Source organism: Gossypium arboreum, chromosome 13, assembly GCF_025698485.1.
Source record: "Gossypium arboreum isolate Shixiya-1 chromosome 13, ASM2569848v2, whole genome shotgun sequence".
Classification (NCBI taxonomy): Eukaryota; Viridiplantae; Streptophyta; class Magnoliopsida; order Malvales; family Malvaceae; genus Gossypium; species Gossypium arboreum.
This window is the reverse complement of record NC_069082.1, coordinates 117,458,728-117,484,184: the sequence shown is the minus strand read 5'-3', so window position 1 is coordinate 117,484,184 and position 25,457 is coordinate 117,458,728. Positions and strand designations below refer to the sequence as shown.

The following is a 25,457-nucleotide window of genomic DNA, read 5'->3' as shown; positions in this document are numbered from 1 at the left end:
AATTTGGAGGCCATTCTTGCTAAGAAGCGAGAGGGGAGATTGGGAATTAGGGTTCAAAAATTAAAGTGCATTGTGATTTTCTTGTGTTTCAAACCCACCCCATTTGTCAGCCAAAAGAAATCCAAGCAATGAAGCACTAATTATTCAGTTAAAATAGCATATTACAACCAACCATTTTTGTTCAACAAACTTTGGGGCGTAACATAAAACAGCTTGGAACAACCAATTAATCTGCTACAAATTTAGACTGTTATGCTCATTTTGATCTTAACTCCGATTGAAAATAAAGGTGCAGAGATGAAGATAAAACACACAAAAAGTAAGATTATAAAGAAAGGCATGGTCTTCCCTTTGCCTCAAATGACTTGCCTTTTAAGCCCCCTTTCAAATTAATATAAAAATTTGCAGCTGAAAAATGGCAATAGCGAAGCAATAATTTTTCAGGGAAATTCTTGAGATACAAATTTTCTTGCAGTGAATCGCTTAAACTTAATCAGTTCATTATTCTTCTTTTTTTTTTTCATTTTTTCATTGGTGATGCAGAATCTATCTACAACAACCACAACGATGCAAGTTCCAATGACACCATCTCTAATTTTCAGCCAAACCTCGCCATTTTCCTTAATCACCTGTACAAAATTCTGCCACTGTGAAACCACCGTACATAGCGGCGATTACCTCCCTACAGACTACAAAACTCTATCGAACAAAATTTGGGTTCTCTCGAATCAACAAAATCTGGGTAGGAAAAAGAATAAGAAGAAAAGAAAAAGGGAAGAAATAGAGGGAAAATGAAAAAAGAAAAGAAGACGGCGACGGTGACGGTGACGGTGACGGTGACGGTGACGGTGACGCTGATTGCTCATAAAGAATAGTGGCAGTTCATGTCAACGACGACGGTAGTAGAGATGAGGCAAGAAAAAGAGAAAATGGGGGAGAGGGAAGACAGAAAGAAAAAATGGAAGGGTAAAAAATAGAAAAATGAAAGAAAATGAGAATAATTACATCATTATGATGTCACTAATGACAGGTGTCATTATCTGATACTGCCACTTGTCTCATAGTTAAAAATATTAAATTCGAGTACTAGTATAGTTGACGAAAAAAAATTTAAGTATTAATCTGGGATAAAAAAATTTTAAGTATTAATCTAGGAGAAATGAATAAATTCAAGTACTAATTTTATATTTAACCTGAAGAATAATTTTTTTTTTGTATAGGATTGATAAATGGCATCATTGTTGTCATCGACTTCATTACAACTATCCCATGCATTTGATGACGTATGGTAATGTACACAAAATTCGAATAGTAAATTGAGTTCAAAACTTGAAGTCAGATTTTATTTATAATTTTGAAAGGAATATAATTTTGCAAATTTTTTAATTATAAAGAAAATTCTTTTAATTTTTCATCTTGAGCTTTGAAATAAGTGTCATCTAGATTTAATTTTAGAAAGATGCTCTCTCCTTCAAGGGTGATTAGGACTTAATTTTGAAGCTAAATTTTATTGAGATTTTTTTTTAAAAATTTGATTTTATTTGAATTTAAGGGTTGTTGATATTAGATCTTGAATCAATAATGTTTGCTTCAAGATCGTCGATACTTGACGTTGAAAACGGGTTTACACCTCTTTTTTTAGTTGAATCAGATTGAAAGGCAACTTTCTTCATAAATGATTTTTGTAACGCCTCAAAATTTGATGATTTGAAAGTTAGATTTTGTCGTAATTAAGTTTATGTATCTGTGGTTATGTGCTTTGCTTATTTGAATGAATGAACGAATTTAGAAGTTTGAGTCAAATCCCTAGAATTTTTCTAATCCATTTTAAGCAACCTCAATCCTAGATTTGCATAATTAAGTTAATTTACTGTAATATTAAGAATGATCCTGTTGGTTCAATGGTTAAGTGCATGTATTCTATTCGGTCCTATGTTCAAATCTTGGAGTATGTGATAGAGAACATTTTTTCTAAGTGTTAGAAATTTGATAGGAAGTTATTAAAACTTTAATTTGTCATCTTCTTCTTTTTATTTTATTTTATTTTATATTTCATTTCTATCATTTCTTTCCCTTCCTTTCTTCTTCTTTTTCAATTCTTTTATTTTCTTTATTCTGATTGTTGTCGTAAGTAAATATGGGTCTAGTCGAAGTTATACTCTATAAATCACATCGATCGAAAGGCTATTAAGTAAGTCATTGTCAATTCGTTCGTTTTCACGGTTTTCCCCTTTGTTTTTCGTAACTTGCTCTGAATTGGGTGTTGAGTGTATTGTGAGAATCGTTGATAGACGATTGGTTGTTATCCTATTTAGGCGGAAATATCAGAAGTAGTGAACAGTAACACGTCAATTCTAGTGGTCACCATTAAATTTTTGGCTTCAGAGATCCTCTACATTGTTATTACTTCGAAATCTCTTCAAGTGCGTACCGAAAACCTTTGTTTTACAAATTTCAAACACAAAAAAATGTGGCTGTCGGCGTTACACGGGTAAGGGACACGGGCATGAGTCCAAGCCATGTGTGGCCATGTTAGTGCAGGATTCACATCGGCAAAGGACACGGGCGTGTGTCTAGGCTGTGTAACTCACTAAGTTGAAAATAAAGACCACACGAGCCAGGGACACGGGTGTGTGCCCAGGCTGTGTGAGTCACATGGGCAAGGACACGGACGTGTGTCCAAGCCGTGTGACTCAGTGTATACGATTTAGACCCATACGGCCAGATGACATGAGTGAGTGTCAAGTAGTGTGAGCCACACAGGCAAGGACACGAATGTGTGTCCAAGCCGTGTGACTCACTGTTTACGATTTCGAGCCACACAAACAGACGACATGGGCTTGTGTCAGGCCGTGTGAGCCACACGGGTAAGCACACCGACGTGTGGCATATAAATAGGGTCTAGACTTTATTTTATGAGGTCGTGAGTGTTGTCTAACACGAGCACTGACCTCCACAATGTATTTATTATCTAAATTTTATTGTACGAGGACTATCTAATGCTCTGATATTGAGATATGGACTATATAAGTGTATGTGTACTGTGATGGCTATTAATGATACTGATCTGTACTATCTATTTAAGAATTGAATCGGAATGACTGAACACATATTGTTGATATTTGTAATCTGCATTTACATGGGTTGGGGTATTGTAAAGGTGGAAGTAATCTGCTCTAAATTAGTGGCTAAGCCACGATGTATATATATGAATCTGGTGATTGTAAAATTTTGATCTAGGAGCTAGCCTACATCTCTGTAAACTTGTTGGACAAACATTTTATAGTGTAATATTGGTTGGGCATTAATCTCCCTTAATGGTGTGTTGGGATATCCGGAGATGGTGTGTAGTAAATGGGAGTAGGAATAACTGCATATGTATCTAATCTGATCTGTATTTGAAACTGGAATTGCTTATGTTATTTAACTGAATCTTGGGATTTTAGAATTATCTTATAAATATGCTTTAATTGAATGGACGTCTTTTATGCATAAGGTTCACAGCTCATTTTGTCGTTGATTGGATTTCAGGTGGCTCTCAGACTTGAACAAGTCGATGTTGCGGAAGCTCGATCAATCCAATTATCTTTTCTTTAAATCTTATTATTAGTAACTTCAGCTTTCTCTGATATTATGATGTTTGGGAAGATTAAATATTTAGTTAATTACTGTGATAGTTATAAAATGTTGAATGATTTCATTTTAACTGTGTTTACAAATGTGGTTTTCCTAATAATGACAATGTAACTATTTGAAATTGGTCTGGATGTCTAGACCGAGTTTAGGGTGTTACAGTTTTTGGCTTCTTCTCTTTGATTGAATTGGACCGATTAGTGACTTTTTTTCAGAACTTATAGTGTTCGTCAAAATTTCTTCAGTTTCTTTAAAGAACTAGATTTTTAAACTTGTTAAGTATCGAAAATGATTCTTCCACTAAAATGTAAAAATACAAGTATGAAATATTTTACACACCATGCATACCAAATGTATATAGTTCTATAATATAGTGAACATATAAAAGGAGTCCCACGCCTAAAGATGACTTATAAACTACCTTACCAATGCTGAACTTTAGATTTTCACTTATTACTTTTACAAGGAAGACGAAATGAAACCGGGTTTACGTTCTATTGGCTTTCCCTTTAACATGCCATCTAATTCTTTCACAAATATTTCCATGGCTCGGGCTGGCAACGTAATTGGTAGCACAACTCCAGCCTCTCCTTTCTTGTTCTTGACTGGTATTAAAAAACTTGCTACTCCAGGTATTGCCCCTACTCCACCTTTAGCTGGACCACCATAAACTGCCTTGCCCCACCCGAAATCCGCATCGCCAAACCGGGCATGTGTCACATCCGACACCAGGTAAGATCGAATAACCGTGAAATGTGGTCGACCCTTAATCACCATTAAATCTGCTAATGATTTCATGTATTCTTCCGTTACATCATTCTTTGCTTGTTTCACCAGCTCTAATGAATACTCTAATGGGTTTTGACAAAGTTTCCCAGCTTGTGCTACTGCCACTGGGAACGCGAATGCATTCCCGTAGTACCCCGAAGGTAATGGAGGATTAAACCTGGAACGTGCGTTTACGATGCATATAATACGTACCTCTTCCTCGGGATTAGCTTGAATTGCGATGGTTCGACAACGCCATAAACAAGCAGTCAATAGCTCAAATGTTGAACACTTACGAAGGTGTTCCGGAACAAGTTTGCGAAGTGCTGAGACTTCCGTGGGGCCAAAGAAAAAGGACCGATGGACCATGTCATCGTAGGGGACAATGGTTCCCTCTACTTCTTCGTACTCACGATGCTTACATGTGACTCTCGGTGGATCTCTAGCCGCCAACAAATGCCTTTCCCATACTGGTGGAATGGATGGGGTAAGCCAACCACGAGCCATTTCTCCTACAGCAGACATGAATTGAGCTAGGCCAGCAGCATCGCTCATGGTGTGGTTCAGGCGAAGGGCGAAGATAAAACCACCGCATCTAAGCCGCGTTACCTATTAACCAAGAATATTAAATTTGGGTGATCTATCTTCAAAATCATATATAAATCTTTAAAAAATTATATTATTTAAGTGATTTCAAATTTAATTATTTGTTTAACAAAAAAATTTGGAAAAAAAGTGTATACATAACATTAATTATTTTTGGTACATAAGTCAATAGTAATTGTGAGAATTGTTTTTTTTTCCGATGGGCCACCCCACTGCTCATTTCACGAGCACTAAAAATTAATGGTGTACAAACCAAATTAATGCTGCCTTTATATAAAGAAGGAAAATTTTCATTGATTGCTAGCTTGACCTACACTTTTTTATGTTTCAGACTAATGGCCATTTTATGATATTTAACATTTTAAAATAAGATAGAAATATTAGCTCAAATTTATATATAAATGATTTTGAACCCTAATCTCGTTGTATTCTCTTATAATACATAAAAGAGAATTATATAAATTATTTTACCTGATTAACCTGAGATGTATTTTTTAATCTTTTACACTTTATTCGAAAAATGCATTTTTATCCTTTATCGAAAGTCTTGGAATTTGATGTACGTTTCATTCGGATGGTTGTTAGTGACACTCGTTTTCATGGCACCATCCTATACTTTTATTATTATAATCTGAAAGGTCCAATGACAAAAATGGCAATGATAGGGCCCCCCATCCAAATTATAATTTTTGTCAGTATGGGTCCTATAATTCTCAATAATGTGATTCAAATATTAAGATCCCCTTTTTTTTCTTTCATATAATTTAAGTGGAGGTTAGTCTAAAAACATAAATAATTTATTTAAGTGGAGGACCGTCCTTTTATGAGCAAAAGCATTATTGAAGACTAAAAATTAGTTTTTATTTTATTTTATTTATTAAAAGAATAGATGAATTAATTTTTGTATGTTAGATCAAAATTTAAATTGATATTTTGTGTTAAAAATTTTCTATTTATAGTGTTAAAATTGACGTGGCTGACAAATTAACCAGATAGATCTACACGGCGTGCCACGTGTGCTTTATACTTATGTACAATTATAATTTTTAACAAAAAGATTAATTTAGTCTTTAATCTTAAATATCAAGACTCTTTTGTTTACATTTTAGTGGAGAAAACAAAATACAATTCAAAAAGTTTTATAATACTTTCACCCAATTTTATCCTATTATTTCAATTTTGCAAGGTCGTTTAGTATTCCGAAAATAATATTAAACTTGGAATTATACCATATAAAAAATAATACAACTATTATTGGTGGGAATTGCTTGTCGTTTTCAATCATTGGGCAAGAGGAGAGAATAATATTTATGAGTACATGATAATTAGATTCTGTAAGTATAATTATTTAGTATATTGTTTTAATTTATAAACAGGATTAAATAATGATTATGTATATTGAAAATAAATGATGAAGGAGAAACATTATATTATATATTTTACCTTATTAAAATTTAAAAATTTAAAGGTTAATATAACAAATAATAACCTATTGTTTGATCTGAGTATATTTTATAATTATCAAAATTGATATCAGTGATTTGAATATTATGTTTACAAAATATTGAGATGTATTCTAGAAATATAAGTTACCAATTTTTTAATATTGCATATTTATGTGATGTTTAAAATAACGGAATTAGTATAGCTTAAAACAGTAATAAAATTAATACATAACGTTTTAAATCAATGGATAGGTAAAATAAGTACCTGAATAAGTATTACGGGGCAATTCAACACCCCAGTAGAACCCGGAACATCATAAAGGAGCTCCTCCAAGCATGGGAATGGTGGTTGAAGTACATCACCGAATTGCTCGAGCGTAACATCCGCATCCGCTTCGATAAACATTACACCTTCACCCGTGCAATCCACCATCAGCTTGCGCTGAGGTCCTTCCCTTAGCCTACCGGCAAATGGGTAATAAAACACTAACGCTTGTGCAAGTGCCTCCCTGATCACCCTAACAGGGTCTTTTCCTTGCATGGAAGGATTGTATTTGTAAAATTGGATAACCGGAATTTGGAACCGAAGACCTTCTTGATCATCGATGTCGGATAATAGTTTGTATTCATGAGGGGTAGGCTTAGCTGGAGCTATTAGTTCAGGTTCATGTCGGTGAACCTTGAGCACTAGGGAAGTGGAGGAAGTTGCCATGATACCCAAAAGGAGCAAAAGGATAGTGTGTGGTGTTGTTAAAAGGGGAGTGTTGGTTTGCTTTTAAGTGCTTGTGAGAGTGGTATTTATAGGAAGAAATGGATAGTTATTTCCCACTTTGTTACCAAGTTATTGTCTAATATTATCTTAATTTTGGTGGACAAAATGTGGGTTGTTGAGAAGTTGTAAAATAAAAGTGGGAAGGAAAGGGATAAGAAATTGTGGTGTGAATTTCATGGCAGCCGGTTTTAAATTAATTTGACTTTTGACTTAAGATTTATAACGTTTTTTTTATAACAACTATGCATGATATTGCTAAACTTTTTCCAAATCAAAAGATTGATTGACCCATTACAATAAGTTAAATCAACTTGACTTGACTTGGAATAATAAATTGCTATTACTCAAACTTATCTCTAAATGATTAAAACCAAAATTTTGTAATTTTCTTTTTTGGCCTAAAATTGTTTTTTACCCGTTCTGAGTGAGACATTATTAGTAAACAATAACTCATAAAATTTGGAGTAAAATGGGCCAAAATTCATGCTTACTCCCATCCCTGTATCTAAAATTATTATTATTAAAGTTTCTTTCAAAAATAAATCCTAAGTTAAAAGAGTGTTTGAAGTTTAAATTTGGTTTTAACTCTTTGGAATGGAACTTTGCGTTGACCCGTTGGGTAGCCGTGAACGGTCGAGCTCCACTGTGGCGTCGGAATTAGAAAGGGCAGCTAAGAAGGTTAAAAACAGAGAAGTTACTAGGGTGGAGAGCGATGACCAGGAGAAGAAAGAAACAAGTAAGGCTTCCTTCAGGGACATGTTGATGTCTAATATTGAAACCGAGGAAGGCAATGATATATATCTGGACGAGGATGAAATTTGCTTAAATAATGATGATATCCATATATCTATGGACATCCCCTACTGTAATATTTACTTTTCATATCTTTTTCATGATTTGAGTATGAAGCAAACGACTATTTTCAGGCTCCTTGGTTGCTCTGTAGGCTACTAAGCACTTGTTGGTAGGTTCAAACTTCTTTGGAAACCTGTCACGTTTGCAAATCCTCTGGACTATAATAAGGTATAAACGGAGTGGCCACGGCAGATGAGACACACCCGCGAACTAGGTCGTCGTTGAACAAGAGACGACATTACCTAAACCTAACCATAAAGTAGTCATTGTTATTAAAGTAATAATAACATGGGAATTGCTATGGTGGGTCAGTCAAGTCGAAATTGAACGGGTGTTCCAGTTAAACCTAAGGCTCTCACCATAAAAGATATACCAAAAAAAGAAAAAAAGAAAAAGAAAAAAAAAGATTGAAAGTGCGGAAGCATGTTGAACATAAGTATAGAACTAGACCACACATTGCTGGATGGGTTGAGTCGAATCATCCTTCACCTAGACAAGCATGCTTCTTCTTCACTCCTAGGTGATAGGAATATTCAACATGACAACATTCTAGTACATGTTAGTGTCACAAGCCGCATAAAGGAACCCACGACCAAGGCATACTTTGACAGTTCATCTTGTTTACTCGAGGTCAATCGGCCCATAGAGACTAACCCATTGCTTGTAGAAACTCAAGACTCATTTACTTGAAGTCTGCTAAATATATAAACACTCCAATGATTTATATTTTACCAGGGTAAATATTTGTAATGTTAAATGATATTATAAAATGTTTAGATCTCATAGGACTCTCAACTTGTAGATAGATTTTAATCTTAGTGGTTGATGTATTTTAAATTGTATTGTTGGATCGTAAGGAGCTCAACTATAAATAAAGTCATTCCCCTTCATTTGCAATCACTCATTCATTCAATAATATAATTTTTTGAGAGCAATTACTCAAACACTTGGTGTTTATTTACTTTCTTGTGGCTTTTTTTTTGTTCATTCATTACTTCTTCGCTTTTGTGTTTTGCTTCCATTAAGTTTCGATGCCTTAGAGAATTTCCTTTGTAACGCCCCAAATAATTTAATTCTGCTTCTGTGAATATTTAACATAAATGTGTATCTGCTTCGGTGGTTAAGTTTTTTGGAGGTGTGTATGAGGTCTTGAGTTCAAGTCTCAATTTTGTCAATTTTGGTTATTTTTGGATATAATTCTTATCTTTGTTTTGTGGGCTTTTATTAAATTATCTGTAAATTCATTTTAGAATAAGCCTGCTGGTTCGAGTGATAAGAGAGTCAGTATGTTGGAGTTCCTGAGTTCGAATCTTTGCACGAGTGTGGGTGTTATTTTTGGCTCGGTTATGGGCAAGTATTTCGGTGGAGTTGGGATTCTAAGGTGGTTGTAATGACCCAAAATTCACGGGCACCGAAAAAGTGAGTTATAGGGCCTTCGTCTTATGAAATAAGTTCGAAAATAATTATTAAAAATATTTATGAGCCTAGTGGTGTGTCTAATTAGGTTTTAATTAGGTGAATTTAGCTCAATTTAGAGTAATTAGTAAAAAAAGACTAAATTGAATAAGGGTAAAATTTAATTCTAAAGTAATAGAAAATAAAAAGGATTAAAATGGTAATTAAATCATTTACAAAAGTTGAGGCGGCATACATGTATTAAAATCTAAGATTTTATTTAGGTTATATTTAAATATTATATATAATTATTATAATTATTAATTAACATTATGGTTTTATATTAGATTATTATTATTATTAGTATTAGTATTAAATAAATCATATAGTAAATAATTGTATGGTAATAAAAATATACATGTGTAAAAATTATATTGGTACATTTGTAATTTAAATACTCAAATTACTTATAATTTAAGTAGAAAGATAATTTAATTGTATTAATTATATTATGAGATTTTTATATAATAAATAAATTAAAGTTATGACAAATGTATGAGGATGATAGGTACAAATGTAATAATATGTATGTGTACAAATGTAATATATGTAATTGATATTAAAATAGATAATTATTAATTATTATTATTATGTTAAAGATATTTATTAAATTAAATAAATAAATTATGAGATTTTTTTTAAAAATAAATTAGATAAAGACATGTGTAATAATATAAATATATACACTTGTTATATAATTATTAATTTACTTAATATTAAAGTAAAAGATATTTTAATATATGATATTAATATTATATTATGTTAATAAAATAATAAAGCATAAATGAAATAAAGAAATAAAGAAACAAAACAAAAGAAACAGAAAAGAAACAGAGAGCATTTCAAAGGTAGGAGGAAAAAGAAAGAAAGAAAATAAAAAGGAAAAATTAAGGGTTTAGGGTTGAAAGCTTTGATAGATAAGTCAATCAAGCTCTTTTCTTTTAATTTTGATGTTTTAGAAGTCTTAAAACAAGATTTTAATAGAACTAAGTTGATAGTTTGGAAGTTCATAAATTTTACGTATAGTTTATGTTCAACAAAAAGAAGAATTAGGGATTTAATTGAATGAATTTTAAGTTAGAATTGTTTAAAGGATTAAATTGTAAACTAGACTATAAGTTTTATGTTGTATGGATTAAATTGAAGAAATTTCGAAATTAGGAAAAAATGCTGAAAAATTAATAGTTAAATGTAAGTATGGAGGAAATTTGAATAGAAATAAAGTATGAATTGAATTAGAAAAGTAAGTAAAATTATTTAGGATTAAATTGGGAATAAGGTAGGAATTGATTAGAAATTCAATTATTTATTTTAATTAATGATGTAATTAATAGTGTAAATTATTATTATTTTCGTAGCTAACTAAGAACCCGAGACATTGGCACAAAAAGAAAAGGAAAAGTTATCGAGGAGTAATCGAAATTTGGGTTTGTTTTACTATAATTCAATTTATTTATTATTAAGTATTAATTTTAAATTTATTTATTTTATAGTAAGTAAATATTGAGGTAAGTAATTTTATTTAATTGAATTTAGAAAATTGAATTGAATGAGAAATATGTGTTAGTATTACTATAATTCAATTTAATTATTATTAATTGTTGAATTCTAAGTTAATATGCATGGTAAGTATTAGTATTAAATTGTATGAAATTAAATTGAATTGTGATTATATGTGACTAATTGAAATGCATATTGAATTGAGAAAGTGTATTGAATTATGAATATGTGAATTGAAAATTGATTGAATTGAAAATGTGAGAAATTGCAGCTGAATTTAATTGAGATTTATATGTGTTCCGAAAACCCTATTAACTAGTCGGGCTGAGTCGGATATAGTTGGCATGCCATAGGATTAGAAGTGTTCAGGGATGCTTCGACCTCGAGTCGATAAGACACTGGGTGTCACTATTTTACTTCGGATAGATTCGATGAGGTACTGGGTACCACTTTACTTCGGCTAGGCCGATGAGACACTGGGTGTCAACTTTGCTTCGAACTATCCGATGAGGCACTGGGTGCCGAATTGGTGTGTTTGGTTGGATCTGTGTATCTGCCAAAGTCCAAATCTGTTAATAGGGGCAATTAAAAGAATAGTTTAAGTTGAATAAAATGAATCGGTTGAGCCACTGTAAGAAATGTAAAAATGGAACATGAATTGAAAATGTGATTTGAATGTGAGTATGAGAATGGAAAGCATGAATTAATGGTTCATGGAATAGACAATGGCTCAACATGAATGTTTATGATTTCAATTGAAGAATAGCTAAATTCAATTGTATGAATATATTGAGAATGGAAAATTTATGTTTGAATTGGTTTAGTAAATATTAAAGTTAGATGATTTAATTTACATGATTATTATGTTTATAATTTGAATTATGGTAATACCACTGAGTATAAAATACTCAGCATAAGGTTGTTTCCGTGCGCAGGTTAAAAGGTATTCAGAGTCTTGGTTCAGTATTCAGGCGATCCCGACTCCAGCGCAAAACTCAGTGATGTATTCTTCTTTTGGCAAAAGTGGCATATACATAGGTGTTAATTTGGTCACTTTAAAATGCTATATAATTTTTGTTGTAAAGAATGGAATTTGGTATTTTGGTATTTAAACTAATGAAATAGTATAATTAATACTAACATGATCTTTTGATACTTGGTTTAATGAAATGGAAATAAAATTATCATAACATATTTGGTATAGTTGGGAATAAGTTGAAATAGAATGAATGAAGTTTATTTAATTAAACAATATATGCGAATGTTTAGTAAATTACTGAGTTGAAGTTGAACTATGTTTAGGTGTATTTAAATATGAAATTGTATGGATTGTGATATTGGTTTTGAATTGGTTACGATTTGAATTTGCAGGGAAGGTTAAATATTTATAAAGGAGTTATATTGAATTTTTCTAAAAAAAATAAATTCAATTAGCAAAAGTTTTATATGAACTTATGATTATATTATAATATGTTCGATAATTATTTGAATATTAATCGTAAATTATCCGATTATCTGGTAATGCCTCGTAACCCTGTTTCGGCGACGGTTTAGAGTTAGGGGGTGTTACAGGTGGTTGTGGGTTAGTGGAAGGAAAATAGGGGATATCCTATCGTATCTGGGATTGTCTCTTTTTGTTTCAAATTTTAATTCCTCTCTCCCCAAGAACATCTGACGTTAGTTTTTGTTCTCTGCCATTATTCCCTTTTCCTCTTCCTCTCTTTTGTTTCTGTTTTTTTTTTAGATCATGTTCCTGCTTCTCGTTAATTCGGTGTTTTCATTTGTGTTTGCTTCCGTTAAGTTTCGATACCTTAGGGAATTTCCTTTGTAATGCCCCAAATAATTTAATTCTGCTTCTGTAAATATCTGACACAAATGTGTATCTACTTCAGTGGTTAAGTGTTCTGGGGGTGTGTATGAGGTCTTGAGTTCAGGTCTCAATTCTGTCAATTTTGGTTATTTTTGGATATAAGCTTTATATTTGTTCTGTGGGCTTTTATTAAATTATCTGTAAATTCATATTAGAATGAGCCTGCTGGTTCGAGTGTTAAGGGAGTCAGTATGTTGAAGTTCCTGAGTTCGAATTTTTGCTCGAGTGTGGGTGTTATTTTTGGCTTGGTTATGGGCAAGTATTTCAGTGGAGTCGGGATTCTGAGGTGGTTGTGGGTTAGTGGGAGGAAAATAGGGGATATGTTATCGTATCTGGGATTATCTCTTTTTGTTTCAAATTTTAATTTCTCTCTCCCCAAGAATATCTGACATTAGTTTCTGTTCTCTGCCATTATTCCCTTTTCCTCTTCCTCTCTTTCATTTCTATTTTTTTTTTTTGGATCATGTTCCTGCTTCTCGTTAATTCGGTGTTTTCGCATTATTCTAGTAAGTGGGATTTTATTATCTGTAGCATAGTTTTACAACTTCTTGGTGTTGGCATTTTGATATGTAAGTTAAGGGACTGATTTCTGCATATTTGTGGTAGAGGAGAAGGTGGTGTTCGATGAAGTTTCGTTCTGATAGCCTAAATCGCGCTAAGGTCTGTTCATGTCATGGGTAAGTCTTGTGCGTTATTTCAGGTTACGTATTAATTCATAATCGACTACTAATTGGATGTTTGAACGCCATGTTATAGGTTTTGAAGGCTTCAGGAGTGGTTTCGTAGCATAATCGTACCAGGTGTGTACTCGAAACGCAAAAAACGAGGCTTCGATAAAAGCCAAAAAATGATTATGTCAATTCCACACAGGCGTGTGGTCGTCCGTGTGGATGGCCGTGTACGAGACACAACTATGTGGTCGACAAAGGTATGGCCGTGCGCAGCACACGGCCGTGTAGTGGCTTGAGTGTGGCCGTGTGGGCACACTAGCTAGGCCAAGTTGGGCGTGCGGGCCCACACAGGCATGTCACATGAGCATGTGGATTTTGGGCTAGGCCGTGTGGCATACACGGGAAAGGCCAATCTGGGCGTATGGCCCCACACGGGTAATCCACACTGGTATGTGGGCCGATAATTTTAAAAATTTCTCTAGGGTCGGTAAGGGCTAATTAAACCTGATTTGTATGCCATGATATTCTGATAAACTGATTTGAGTATGATACTAAATGTATGTCTAGCTATACTGATGTATGTGTATCCGTTATTTGTATGAAGCATGTTGAGCATGTTTAATTTGTTATATCTGTATTTGAATTTCTGTATCTGTTATTGGGGTGGGGTTTGTATATGAGGAGGAAGTATTTCTATTCGACGTTAATAACCTTTATTCTGGCAGCTTGGTTGCATATTATCTTATATGTGTCCTAAGGGCACAACGTAGTGTGTAGGGATGAATAAGTGTTTTTAACCCCACATGGTGTAATAGGATAGTCGAAGTTGGTGTGTAGAAAATGGGGGTAGGACTCAATATCCAAATTGAATCATTATCTAAATCAATCAAATCGAATCAGATTCAGATCCGATTGTGCATATAATTCTGTATGTTTGCATGCTTAATTCTATTGGGTTACACACTGAGTTTTCGTAAACTCACATCTGTTGTTTGTTTTGTCAGGTAATCCACAAACTTAGACGGATCGATGTGGCAGAGACTCAGTAATGACCACTCATCCGTAAACTGTTTAAACTTAGCTATTTATGATTTTTTTGGTTTTTATTTGAGAGTTTGTAATTTCTGGGACTCTCTGGAAGTTATGGTTTTAAATTGTTGATTTTTGGTTTGTTGGTATTTTGCCCGCTTGATTAAATTATCTTATGAAATTGATGGTTTTTACACAAAAAGATGTTTTCCTAAAAACACGAATCGGATTTCAAAAATGTGTCTGTTTTGTTCGATTTCCACTACAAAATAAGTTTTGGCAATTAATTAACGTTTTCGACTGTGATTAAAAGATTTTAAGATAATAGACTGGGATGATTTAACGTAACAACTATGTTTTCAAAACTCATTCCTTGTGACATATCCGGATTCGGCCATAATGTCTAGGTCGGGTTTGGGGTGTTACATCCTTTGTGAATTCTCATTTTTTCGATATTTAGGTTGACTTAGATTTAGGTGAATTTGAAGCTAAGTTCTTGCCTAAGACCTCTCCATGATAGCTAGTATCAAGAGTCAGTGTTAGATAAGGCGTTGTTAAGATGGTGAAAGAAGTAGATAATTAGATTGAGTTAAGGGAGACTGTAACACCCCGTACCCGAGACCGTTGCCGGAGTCGAACACGAGGTGCTAACAGACATAATATATTTATTTTGACAGTCCATTTAAATTTATTTCCAGACAGCTGGCTAACTGTGTCACTGTCACCTTAAAAATCATATCTTGAGTTCCACAACTCGAAAATCAGTTTCGTGATTTTTCCCTGAAACTAAACTCATATATGCATCTAAAAATTTTTTTCTAGAATTTTTGGTCAGACCAATTAGTACAGTTTATTAGTTAAAGTCTCCCATATTACAGGGATCGACTACACTGACCTTCGCACATTACGACTTGGATATCTCCCTGTACAGGGCTTAAATACTGATGCCGTTTGTTTCTATAGAAACTAGACTCAAATAGGAAGCTATACATATATGGCATGACTCCTAATTATCTCTGGTTAATTTATAATGAATTTCTAAAGTCGGAACAGGGAATCCAGAAACTGTTCTGGCCCTGTTTCACGAAAACCTAAATATCTCTTAACATACAACTCATATGACCGTTACGTTTCTTCCATATGAAATTAGATTCATCAAGGTTCATTTACATAATTTATTCACTATTTAATTCCATTCCTACTATTTTCAGTGATTTTTCACATCTACGTCACTGCTGCTGCCAGCATCTATTTTTAAGGTAAACTTTACCTATTTCATGAACCTCTATGGATCAACTAGAGTTTGTCATACATAACACCAAAAGTGATCATGAATAACCATTCCAATGGCTAACCGTTACCAACATTCCCATACCTCTCGACGAACAACATTCAAAACGATTATAATGCTATGATCAAAGTATATTTAAGCCATTTTCGCATGGCTATCCAAATTTACACAAAACAAAAGGGTCAATGACCAACAACAAAACGGGTAGTCCTATACATGCCATTTCAAAGTTCAACCAAAATTGTACCAAAAGGGGGCTTTGATAGTGTGGGAGACTTTGACTTCCAAAAATCCCGAGTCCGATAGCTGACGAGCCAAAATCTATAAAACAGAGAAACAGAGAAATAAAGAAACGGAGTAAGCAATTTATGCTTAGTAAGTTTTGAGCAAGGGATTCCAGCACAACAAAAGCATAGCATTCATATAGCTAAACGGATAATTTCATATGCACAAATTCTCAATATCATACTTACTTCACATTACCAACCCTTATGTTCATACACAAAAGATCAACTTAGCCAAAGGCCGGTAGCTCATTTATCGACTGAGCGAATACAGATTTGTGAGGGATCAACTAATTCAAAGCACACACGAAACATACCTCATCGCTGGGATTTTACGAGCTTATTAATTTAAATTTTTACAGCAAGATCGCTCATTCCCAAATCAAGCATCTTCGGGGTTTAGCCGGATATAACCACTCGCACAAGGCCTTCGGGTCTTAGCCCGGATATGGTCACTAGCATAAATGCCTTCGGGACTTAGCCCGGATATAGTCGCTAGCACAAATGCCTTCGGATCTTAGTCCGGATGTAGTCGCTTAGCACAAAAGCCTTCGGGACTTAGCCCGGATATCATTCGAGTAACCATGCACATATATCAATTTCGGCTCAATAGCCACATACAAGAGCATGATTTTGATTTACTTAAGACATAATCTAACCGAATCATAATTTAAGTTCTATTACTCGAAAACTTACCTCGGATGTTGTCGAACGATTCCGATGGCTATTCGACCACTTTTTCCTTCCCTTTATCGGATTTAGTTCCCCTTTGCTCTTGAGCTTAATTTAACAAATAAATTGATTTAATCATTTGAGCATCGAAAAGAGGAACTCAAGGTACTTAGCCCACATATATTCATTAGACATTAAAGTCACATATGTACGGAATCATGAATCAAACTCAACACATTAGTTAATACTCTCCTTAGCCGAATTTTCTAAGTCAAGATAAAGCCTTCAATATGCTTACCTATGGCCGAACAACACATCAACCTATGTACTCATTCATGTGGCCGATTATGCATGTCTATGTTGAGGCCAATTATATACTCAATACCACACACAAATGGCTTACCTTTTACTAACTAATGCATTACATATTATAACTCAATACGCATCCATCATGTACTCCATAACCGAAACACCATCATATGTAAACATATACCTTGAGATATTGTATATGTCATACCAATACGTCATGTGCAAACATATATATATATATATGTGCAAGAGCCGAATCTCAAAGTTGATTATAACTAAACATGAACATAAATCCAAAACACAAATCTTACCTACCATGCAATAAGCATAAATCATACTTATGGATATACCATGGCCGAATACATCACAACACCATACCTTTTCAATTTTGGTCATGGTTAAACAAAGAACTTAATGTCTCACTCAAAAATGCTAAAAAGAAAATCCAAGAGTCATCAATCCACCATCACATGTATCATTAACAAGCTTCATATTTAGCATGCAATGGCATTAACACAAAATCCACCTTAGCCGAATATCATCCCCATGACATAGCAAAGATTTGAACTATGGGCTAATTAGAACTCAAGCTAGCAACTAAAAACATGCATGAATCTCATGGCACAACCTCAAACATACCTTAATCTAGATACAAGTATGGCCAAACCTCCTCCTAATCCTCTTCCAAACCAAACATGAAGCAAGAACTCCTTCCTTCTTCCTTAGAATTTTCGGCCAAAAGAAATGAAAAAGGATGAACAAAATTTTTTTTTTCTCTTTTCTTCAACTCACGGCAATGGGGGGGGAACACACTCACACACATTCTTTCTTTTTTTTCCATTTCTTTATTACCCATACTCCTTATTTTATTTTTCCTAACATACCTCACTAACATAACATGTTTGTGACATGTTTCCACTCATAGCATGGCCGGCCACTACTAATTAAGGGGGAATTTGACATGCAAGTCCTCCCTTTTGATTACATGCACTATTAGATCCTTATAGATTAGCCTATCACATTTCAAAAGTGTCACACAAGTCCTACTAATCAATTCACATGCAATCGACTAAATCAAGCTTGAAATTTTCACACATTCATAATTACATATTCTAGACAATAAATATCACATTCAAACATTTCGGTGACTCGGTTTAGCGGTCCCGAAACCACTTCCCGACTAGGGTCAATTTTGGGCTGTTACAGAGACGCAGGGGAGAGCTAGGAAAGTGAGCAAATTAAGGGATATACTATCAGTTTTGGAAGGTCGAGTGTCTAATCTAGAGGAATTTGTTGTTGGTTTGAAAGAAACACTCAAGGTAGTTAAGGGACGTACTGCAGAGTTGGACTCAATGAAATATCAGCTCAAAGGACAGGTAGTAAAGGCTTCCAACTCCAATATGGATGCCATGCAAGGGGCTCTTAAAACTATAGTAGGTAAGCTGACAAAGAAGAATGATACTCTTGAAGCTATGATGATTGTTATGAAGGAAAAAACTGAAGCCACGATGATAGCTTTGAAAGAATAGTTTGAAGAGCTCATGGAAGAGCTCGTTGATTGTAGGGCTATCTTGGGTAAAAGGGGTGTTGTATGTGACACCTAACCATAAGACTGATGTCTCTAAACCGGAGAAATTCAAGGGGGCAAAGTCTGCAAGAAATACGGACAACTTCTTGTGAGAAATAGAGTAATACTTTTGTACCGTGAACATCAAATAAGATATTGCTAAGAAAAATACCATCTCACCTAATCATGTTTTTCTTCACAGTATATTATTGCAACTTCAAATAGCACAATCAAAATAAAAAATCTAGATTGAAAACTTCAAGTTTATGATACAATTAGTGATCGTTATATTTCCTTCACTTACATGGCATTTGTACTAAAATATGTAAGTGATACACGAATAGCATAAGTAATAATTTAATATAGTAAATAAATCATAGTAATAAGCAACTAAAAATGATCAAGGTAATTAATTCGTTAAGGGTAAATATGTAACGTCTCCTAACCCTATACCGTTGCCGAAACAGGGTTACGAGACATTACCAACAAGATGATCCAATTCGTCAAGAATTAAAATAAATATTCATACTCATCCTAGTTTTAAGATGTCGTCCCTTTAATGGGCCCTCGCGGTCCAATATGAACAGTAAATTCAATTCGGGACTAATTTAGAATCACTACGAATTTTTAGTAAATTTCAAAATTCATATTATATACCGTTGCCAACCATAATTTACTCATTTCATCAATATTTCTACAACCTAAATAACTCTCATAAAACATCCTAGGTATATGCCATTACCAATACTCAACATATTTTACCTTATTGAATTCGGGATCGGCCTGAGATGCAGATTCAACGGTCTAGCCTTAACTTAACCTGCGCACAAAAACAAACCGTACGCTAAGTATACACTCAGTGGTATTTCTATAATCTGAACACTTAAACAATTATAAAACATATTAATTTATATATATTAAACTATTCAAACTCAATGAGAATTCAAACATTCACTTTCCAACCAATGTTTTGGTCTACTTTAAATTTCAAATCATTTATTATTTTTCAATAGTAATTAATCAATCAAGAATGTTCATTAACACTCGAATAATTATTTATTCAAGAATATCGATTATTCGGTAACAATCAATTATTCAATAATAACCATTATTCAAGATCGATCAATTGATCGGTTATCCAAGAATATCAATTATTCAAGAAAATCGATATTCAAGAACTATTAAGTTATTCAAGAGCGTCATTCATTCAAAGACAATCGTTATTCAAGAATAATCAATTATTCAAGAATATTCGATTATTCAAGAATCTAATATCCAAGAATATCAATTATCCTAAGAATATCAATTATTCAAGAATAATCGTTATTTTATACCTTTATTTACCCCTATTAACATGACTCGGACTCGAGCGGATACACGGATCCAACCAATACACTGTACAAAGACATAGTGCCTCATCGCCAAAGCCAAAATAGTAACAATAACAATAGCGATGCGGTACAGAGTACCTCATCGGGACAAATCCGAACAATAACGAGAATAAGAATAAAGATTCAACACACAAAGTGTGAATCGGTAATAGTAATAATAATAATATTCGACACACACACGGTCTTGAATCGGTAATAATAGCAGATGGTAATAAATAACTAACACATAAGTGTTTAAAATACTGACACATAAAGTGCCCGATCGGTAAAGTCGATAAATCCGTACTCTCCCAATCCTATAACATGCCAATTATATCCGACTAGCCCGACAAGTTAATAGGAAATTTAATTCTTATTCCAATTTTACTTAATATTCATATTTACCCCTATTAACAAGACTCGGACTTTGGCGGATATACGGATTCCAACCAAACACACCAGTATGGCACTTAGTGCCTGAACACTTCCAAATCTTATGGGATGCCAACTATATCCGACTCAGTCCGACTAGTTAATAGGGTATTCAAATCATTTTTCTATTTCAAATTCGCTTTCAATTCAATCACAATTTCTCATATTTCAATATCCAACCAATACACATTTCAATTAACCATAATTCCATTCTATTAAATTCAATTCAATTCAATTCAAATTCACTTTTCCACTTTCTAATCAAGATACAATTCAATACCAATATATATTTCAGATATTCACATATAATCATACTTCGGTTCAATTCCAACCACTTTTCAATCAATACACAATTCACATATTTACATATATTCATAATTTATTTTATTTTATTCAATTCATATTTTTTATTTTTTATTGTCCAATCAAATTTAAAATCACTAATTTCTTTTCAATCACTATACATTTCAAATAATCACATTCAATTCAATTTGGTTCAATTCCATATCATCCAATCAAAGCCATTCCAATATTAACTTCTCATGTATTTTATTTGTTTCACTTTTCTAATCAATTTACATTTTAATTTCAATTTCAATTTCAATTCAATAACAATTCACATATATTCATAAATCAATTCAATATAATCAATATTCAATCCAATTCATATAATCATCTCAAAACACCTACTACATATATATATTAAATAATAAATCCAACAATTTAAGTATTAAGTTCAGATTATAAAAATACAAACCGCAATTTTCGAGCTAACTCCCGTTGACTTTGTCTTATCCTTTCTTAGCTGAGATTTTCGGTACCACATTGACTACGAAATTAATACAATTCATAATCATTAATACATTACTAATTTATATCTTGAGTTACAGAATTCTAAATTAAGATCCACTAATTTCTCCTGAAACTAGACTCACAAATCTTCTTACCATAAAATTTTCAGAATTTTTCGTTTAGCCATTAAATACAGTTTGTTCTTTAAATTCACCCCTATTCTGCTGTCTGATAGTTTCGACCCTTCTTCACTAAAAAGTAATTATCTCACAGTATAGAACTCGGATAATATTCCCGTTGATTTCTCCTGAAAATAGACTCATTAGGGATTCTAAACATATAACTTTAAGCCTCTAATTATTTTTCTTCAATTTTTGATGATTTTCCAAAATCAGAACAGGGGAACTCGAATTCATTCTAACCTTGTCTAACAAAACTTATTATATCTCATAATTTACAATTCAATTGCTTACACTGTTTCTTCTATAAGAAATTAGACTCAATAAGCTTTAATTCCATATTTTATTAATTCTCTAATTCAATTTATAAAATTTTTGGTGATTTTTCAAACTTAAACTAATACTGCTGTCTCAAACAGTCATAATACAAAATGTTGATTTTCTACTTTAATTTCAATTTAATCCTAACTAAATTCATTTACTTTTCTATCTTAATTCATACTTTATTTCCACTCAATTTTTAACCAAACTTAGACATAATTATCTATTTTTCATCATAAAACCATAATTTTGAAATTCTTTCAATTTAGTCCTTAAAGCATAAAACTTATGAATCACTTTACAATTCAATCCTTATTTCATTTCTAACTTGAATTTCTATCAATTTAGCCCTTAATTCATCTTTTTGTTCAACTTAATCAACACATAAAGATTCATTAACTTCCTAACTTTTGATATAATTCATGTAGTACTCTTCTCTAGAATTCCATAAACATCAAAATTGCAAGAAAATGGATCAAATTGACTTATCTAATAAAGCTTAAGGCTTCAAAAACCCCAATTTTCCTTTTATTTTTCTTTCCTTCCTTTCTTTCCCCTGTTTCGTCTCATTCTCTGTTTCCTTTCTTCTTTTGTTTTACTTTATATATATATATATAATATAATAACAATAATAATAATAATGACTTTATTAAATATCTACTTAATATCAAATATTTATTTTACATTTGGGCACACATATATTATTACATTTGTATTTCATCCTCACCATACACTTGTCATTTTACATTTATTTATCATATAAATATATTATAATATAATTATTTATTTAATAAATATCTTTCACTAAATAATAAATATCAATTTAATATCAAATACATATATTACAAATGTATGTATTTTTTATTAATATATTTGTACCAAATCATTATTATACACTTGTCTCTATTTAATCTATTCATCATATAATATCAATTTAATAATAATAAATACATTAATTATTTACTTAAATAATAAGTAAATACATACATGTATTACAAATATATGTATAATACTTATTACAAATGTATTTTATTTTTGCCATACACTTGGCACTCCTTTGGCTTATTTACTTATTTAGTCCTTTTAATTTCTTTATCCTCTAATTAAACTTTCACATTTCATTCAATTTAATCCTTTTATCTAATTATCCTTTATTTAAGCTAATTTGCTTCATTAAACTTTAATTAATCACTCTCTTAACTTCGTAAATATTTTTAATAAATATTTACAAATCTATTTTTCAGAAATGAGACTCAAAATTTACTTTTCGATAACTGTAAAAATTCAGGTCATTACAAAAAATGTAGCGTAAAGTATTTTAACAATGCTTGTATGTATATGTGTGTGCAGTGACACTCTTAATCAAAGCATTTGAGAGTGTTCTTAGAACGGCGGAAGGAAGGAAGGAAGAGGAATTTATATATGAATTTTTTAAGGGTAATAACACATGTATTATTTTAATTCTAAATTTAAAAATCAACAAGTTCATTTTTCAACATTTTAGTTTCAATTTTAAAAATTATAAAATATATTCATAATATCTTTAAAATATCTTTATATTTTCTTTTTAAATTTTTATAATTTATAATTACATTTTCTCTCATTTTTCCAAAACCAAACATTTAAAAACCTAAAAATTAAAGCTATTTTTTCAATTTCTTTTGATTTATTTTTTTAGTATATTGTTTGCCTCAAATGCCTAATTAAAATTCAAAAAAAACTTAAAATTAACAAATCTATAAACCCAAAAAAATGGTTGTGTTGATGACATCAACTCTAAAGGCTTTACTTTTTGCTACTAAAATAGTACCAATTTCAAGCTCTGATGTTCTTATGTCTTATCACTTCTAGCTCAAGCATTGGAGGGAGATTGCAAATCAAGGCTATGATGTTTGGGTATTTTATAAAATTAGCCCAAAAAAATTAATTAATTATGTAAATAACTTATTTTTTTATAAAAATGTAAATAATTTAAAATCTACAGTAAAAGTTGGTGGATCTAAAGTGTTTAGTGCCACCAACATGCCACGTCAGCAATCAGGATAAAAAAATTAATTTTTGGTGGAGCCATATAGAATGGTACCACCTATATAAATACTAAGAAAGTATCATGATTTTGAAAAAAATGGGAAGCTTTAAACAAATTTTCCATCCAACGCATTTTTTATTTGTTTTTCTTTATTTGTTTTATAATATTTTAAATGTTTTATAATATTTGTTTATTCAAACGATTTTTTTGAAAATTGGTTTTTATTTATTTTATAATATTTTAAATGATATTTTAAATGTTTTATAATATTTGTTTATTCAAACGTTTTTTAATTAGATTTAAAATTTTAAAATACACAACAAACATTTTAAATTTTATATTAAAAACACATTTTAAAAAAATTACACTTGTAATAAAGTGGTGGATCCATTCTAAATGACTCTACCAAATAAAATATTATTATTTTAAAATTTTAAATATAATTTTTAAAACATTTGAATAAACAAATACTATAAAACATTTAAAATATTATAAAATAAATAATAAACAATTAAAAATAAATTTAAAAAATTGTTTGAATAAACAAATATTATAAAACATTTCAATCATACATTTAAAATATTATAAAATAAATAATAAATAATTTTAAAAACAAATAAAAAAACAAAAAAAAGGACAAAAGTTAGCACATGCGTCTGAATCTGGTGGCATTAAATTATTTGGCTCCACCAGAAAAAGAAAAATTTTTTTAAAGCCCCTCCCATTTTTTCAAAAATCAAATTATTTTCCTAGTATTTATATAGGTGGCTTAAACACTTTGGTTCCACCAACTTTTACTATAGACTTTAGGTTATTTACATATTTTATAAAAAAAATAGGTCTTTTACATAATTAATTAATTTTAATTTTGATAAAAAATTGATATTTGATATTTTTAACTTCGTCATTTGAATGAAAGAAAGAATAAAATAGAAGATTTTGTTGAAAGTCATTTGGGGTACATAATCTTAAAAATACTTCTATATTTACTTTTTGAAAATTTTAAATTTTTATAATTTATATTCACTTTTTAAATTTTAAGATTTTTTAAATTTCTTTACAATTTTTATAATTAGGACTAAAATAACAAATTTTGTAAACATTGAAGGTTAATTTATTGATTTTTTAGATTTTAGATCAAATTGTTAAAATGTGTAAACATTAGAGGGCTAAATTTTATTATCAGGCCAAAAAACAAAGTACATATTAGACTTTCGTTAAGCAACTAATGAAAAATAACTAAAATATTTAATTTAAAAATTGAATAACTAAAATAAAAATAATAATTAAGCTATTAAAATAGAATTAATTAAACAGATGAGTCACTATTCTTATACTTTATCCTTTTTTATTCGTAATTATTGAAACACGACAAAGACTTGGTTGGATGCATTCCATCCTAATTCGTTGGGCCACTATTTATTATAGCATTTGGCATTGACATGCTTATTACGGGCGGGGCCGGAATAGCCGTTCAGTGCATTGAATATTACCCCCTTAAATTTGTTTAATTTTGGTCTTTTACCAACGGATCTGGTAACATCATTTTGTAGTTTGGGCGGGTCATACACAAGAAGATTATACAGATTGCATCCAAACCATATAAA

At 31.6% G+C, this 25,457-nt stretch overlaps 1 protein-coding gene across 1 annotated transcript; it reads right to left on the bottom strand.

Annotated features, from left to right (window-relative positions):
* Nucleotides 1-3,896: 3,896 nt before the first annotated feature.
* Nucleotides 3,897-7,409, bottom strand: LOC108464582 (benzyl alcohol O-benzoyltransferase-like). Its single transcript, XM_017764946.2, has 2 exons — nt 6,718-7,409; nt 3,897-5,010 (listed from the first exon to the last, which is right to left on the bottom strand). Exons 1-2 carry the CDS (start codon nt 7,162-7,164, stop codon nt 4,093-4,095), a joined length of 1,365 nt encoding a protein of 454 aa, XP_017620435.1. The 5' UTR covers nt 7,165-7,409; the 3' UTR covers nt 3,897-4,092.
* Between the last annotated feature and the right edge of the window lie 18,048 nt (nt 7,410-25,457).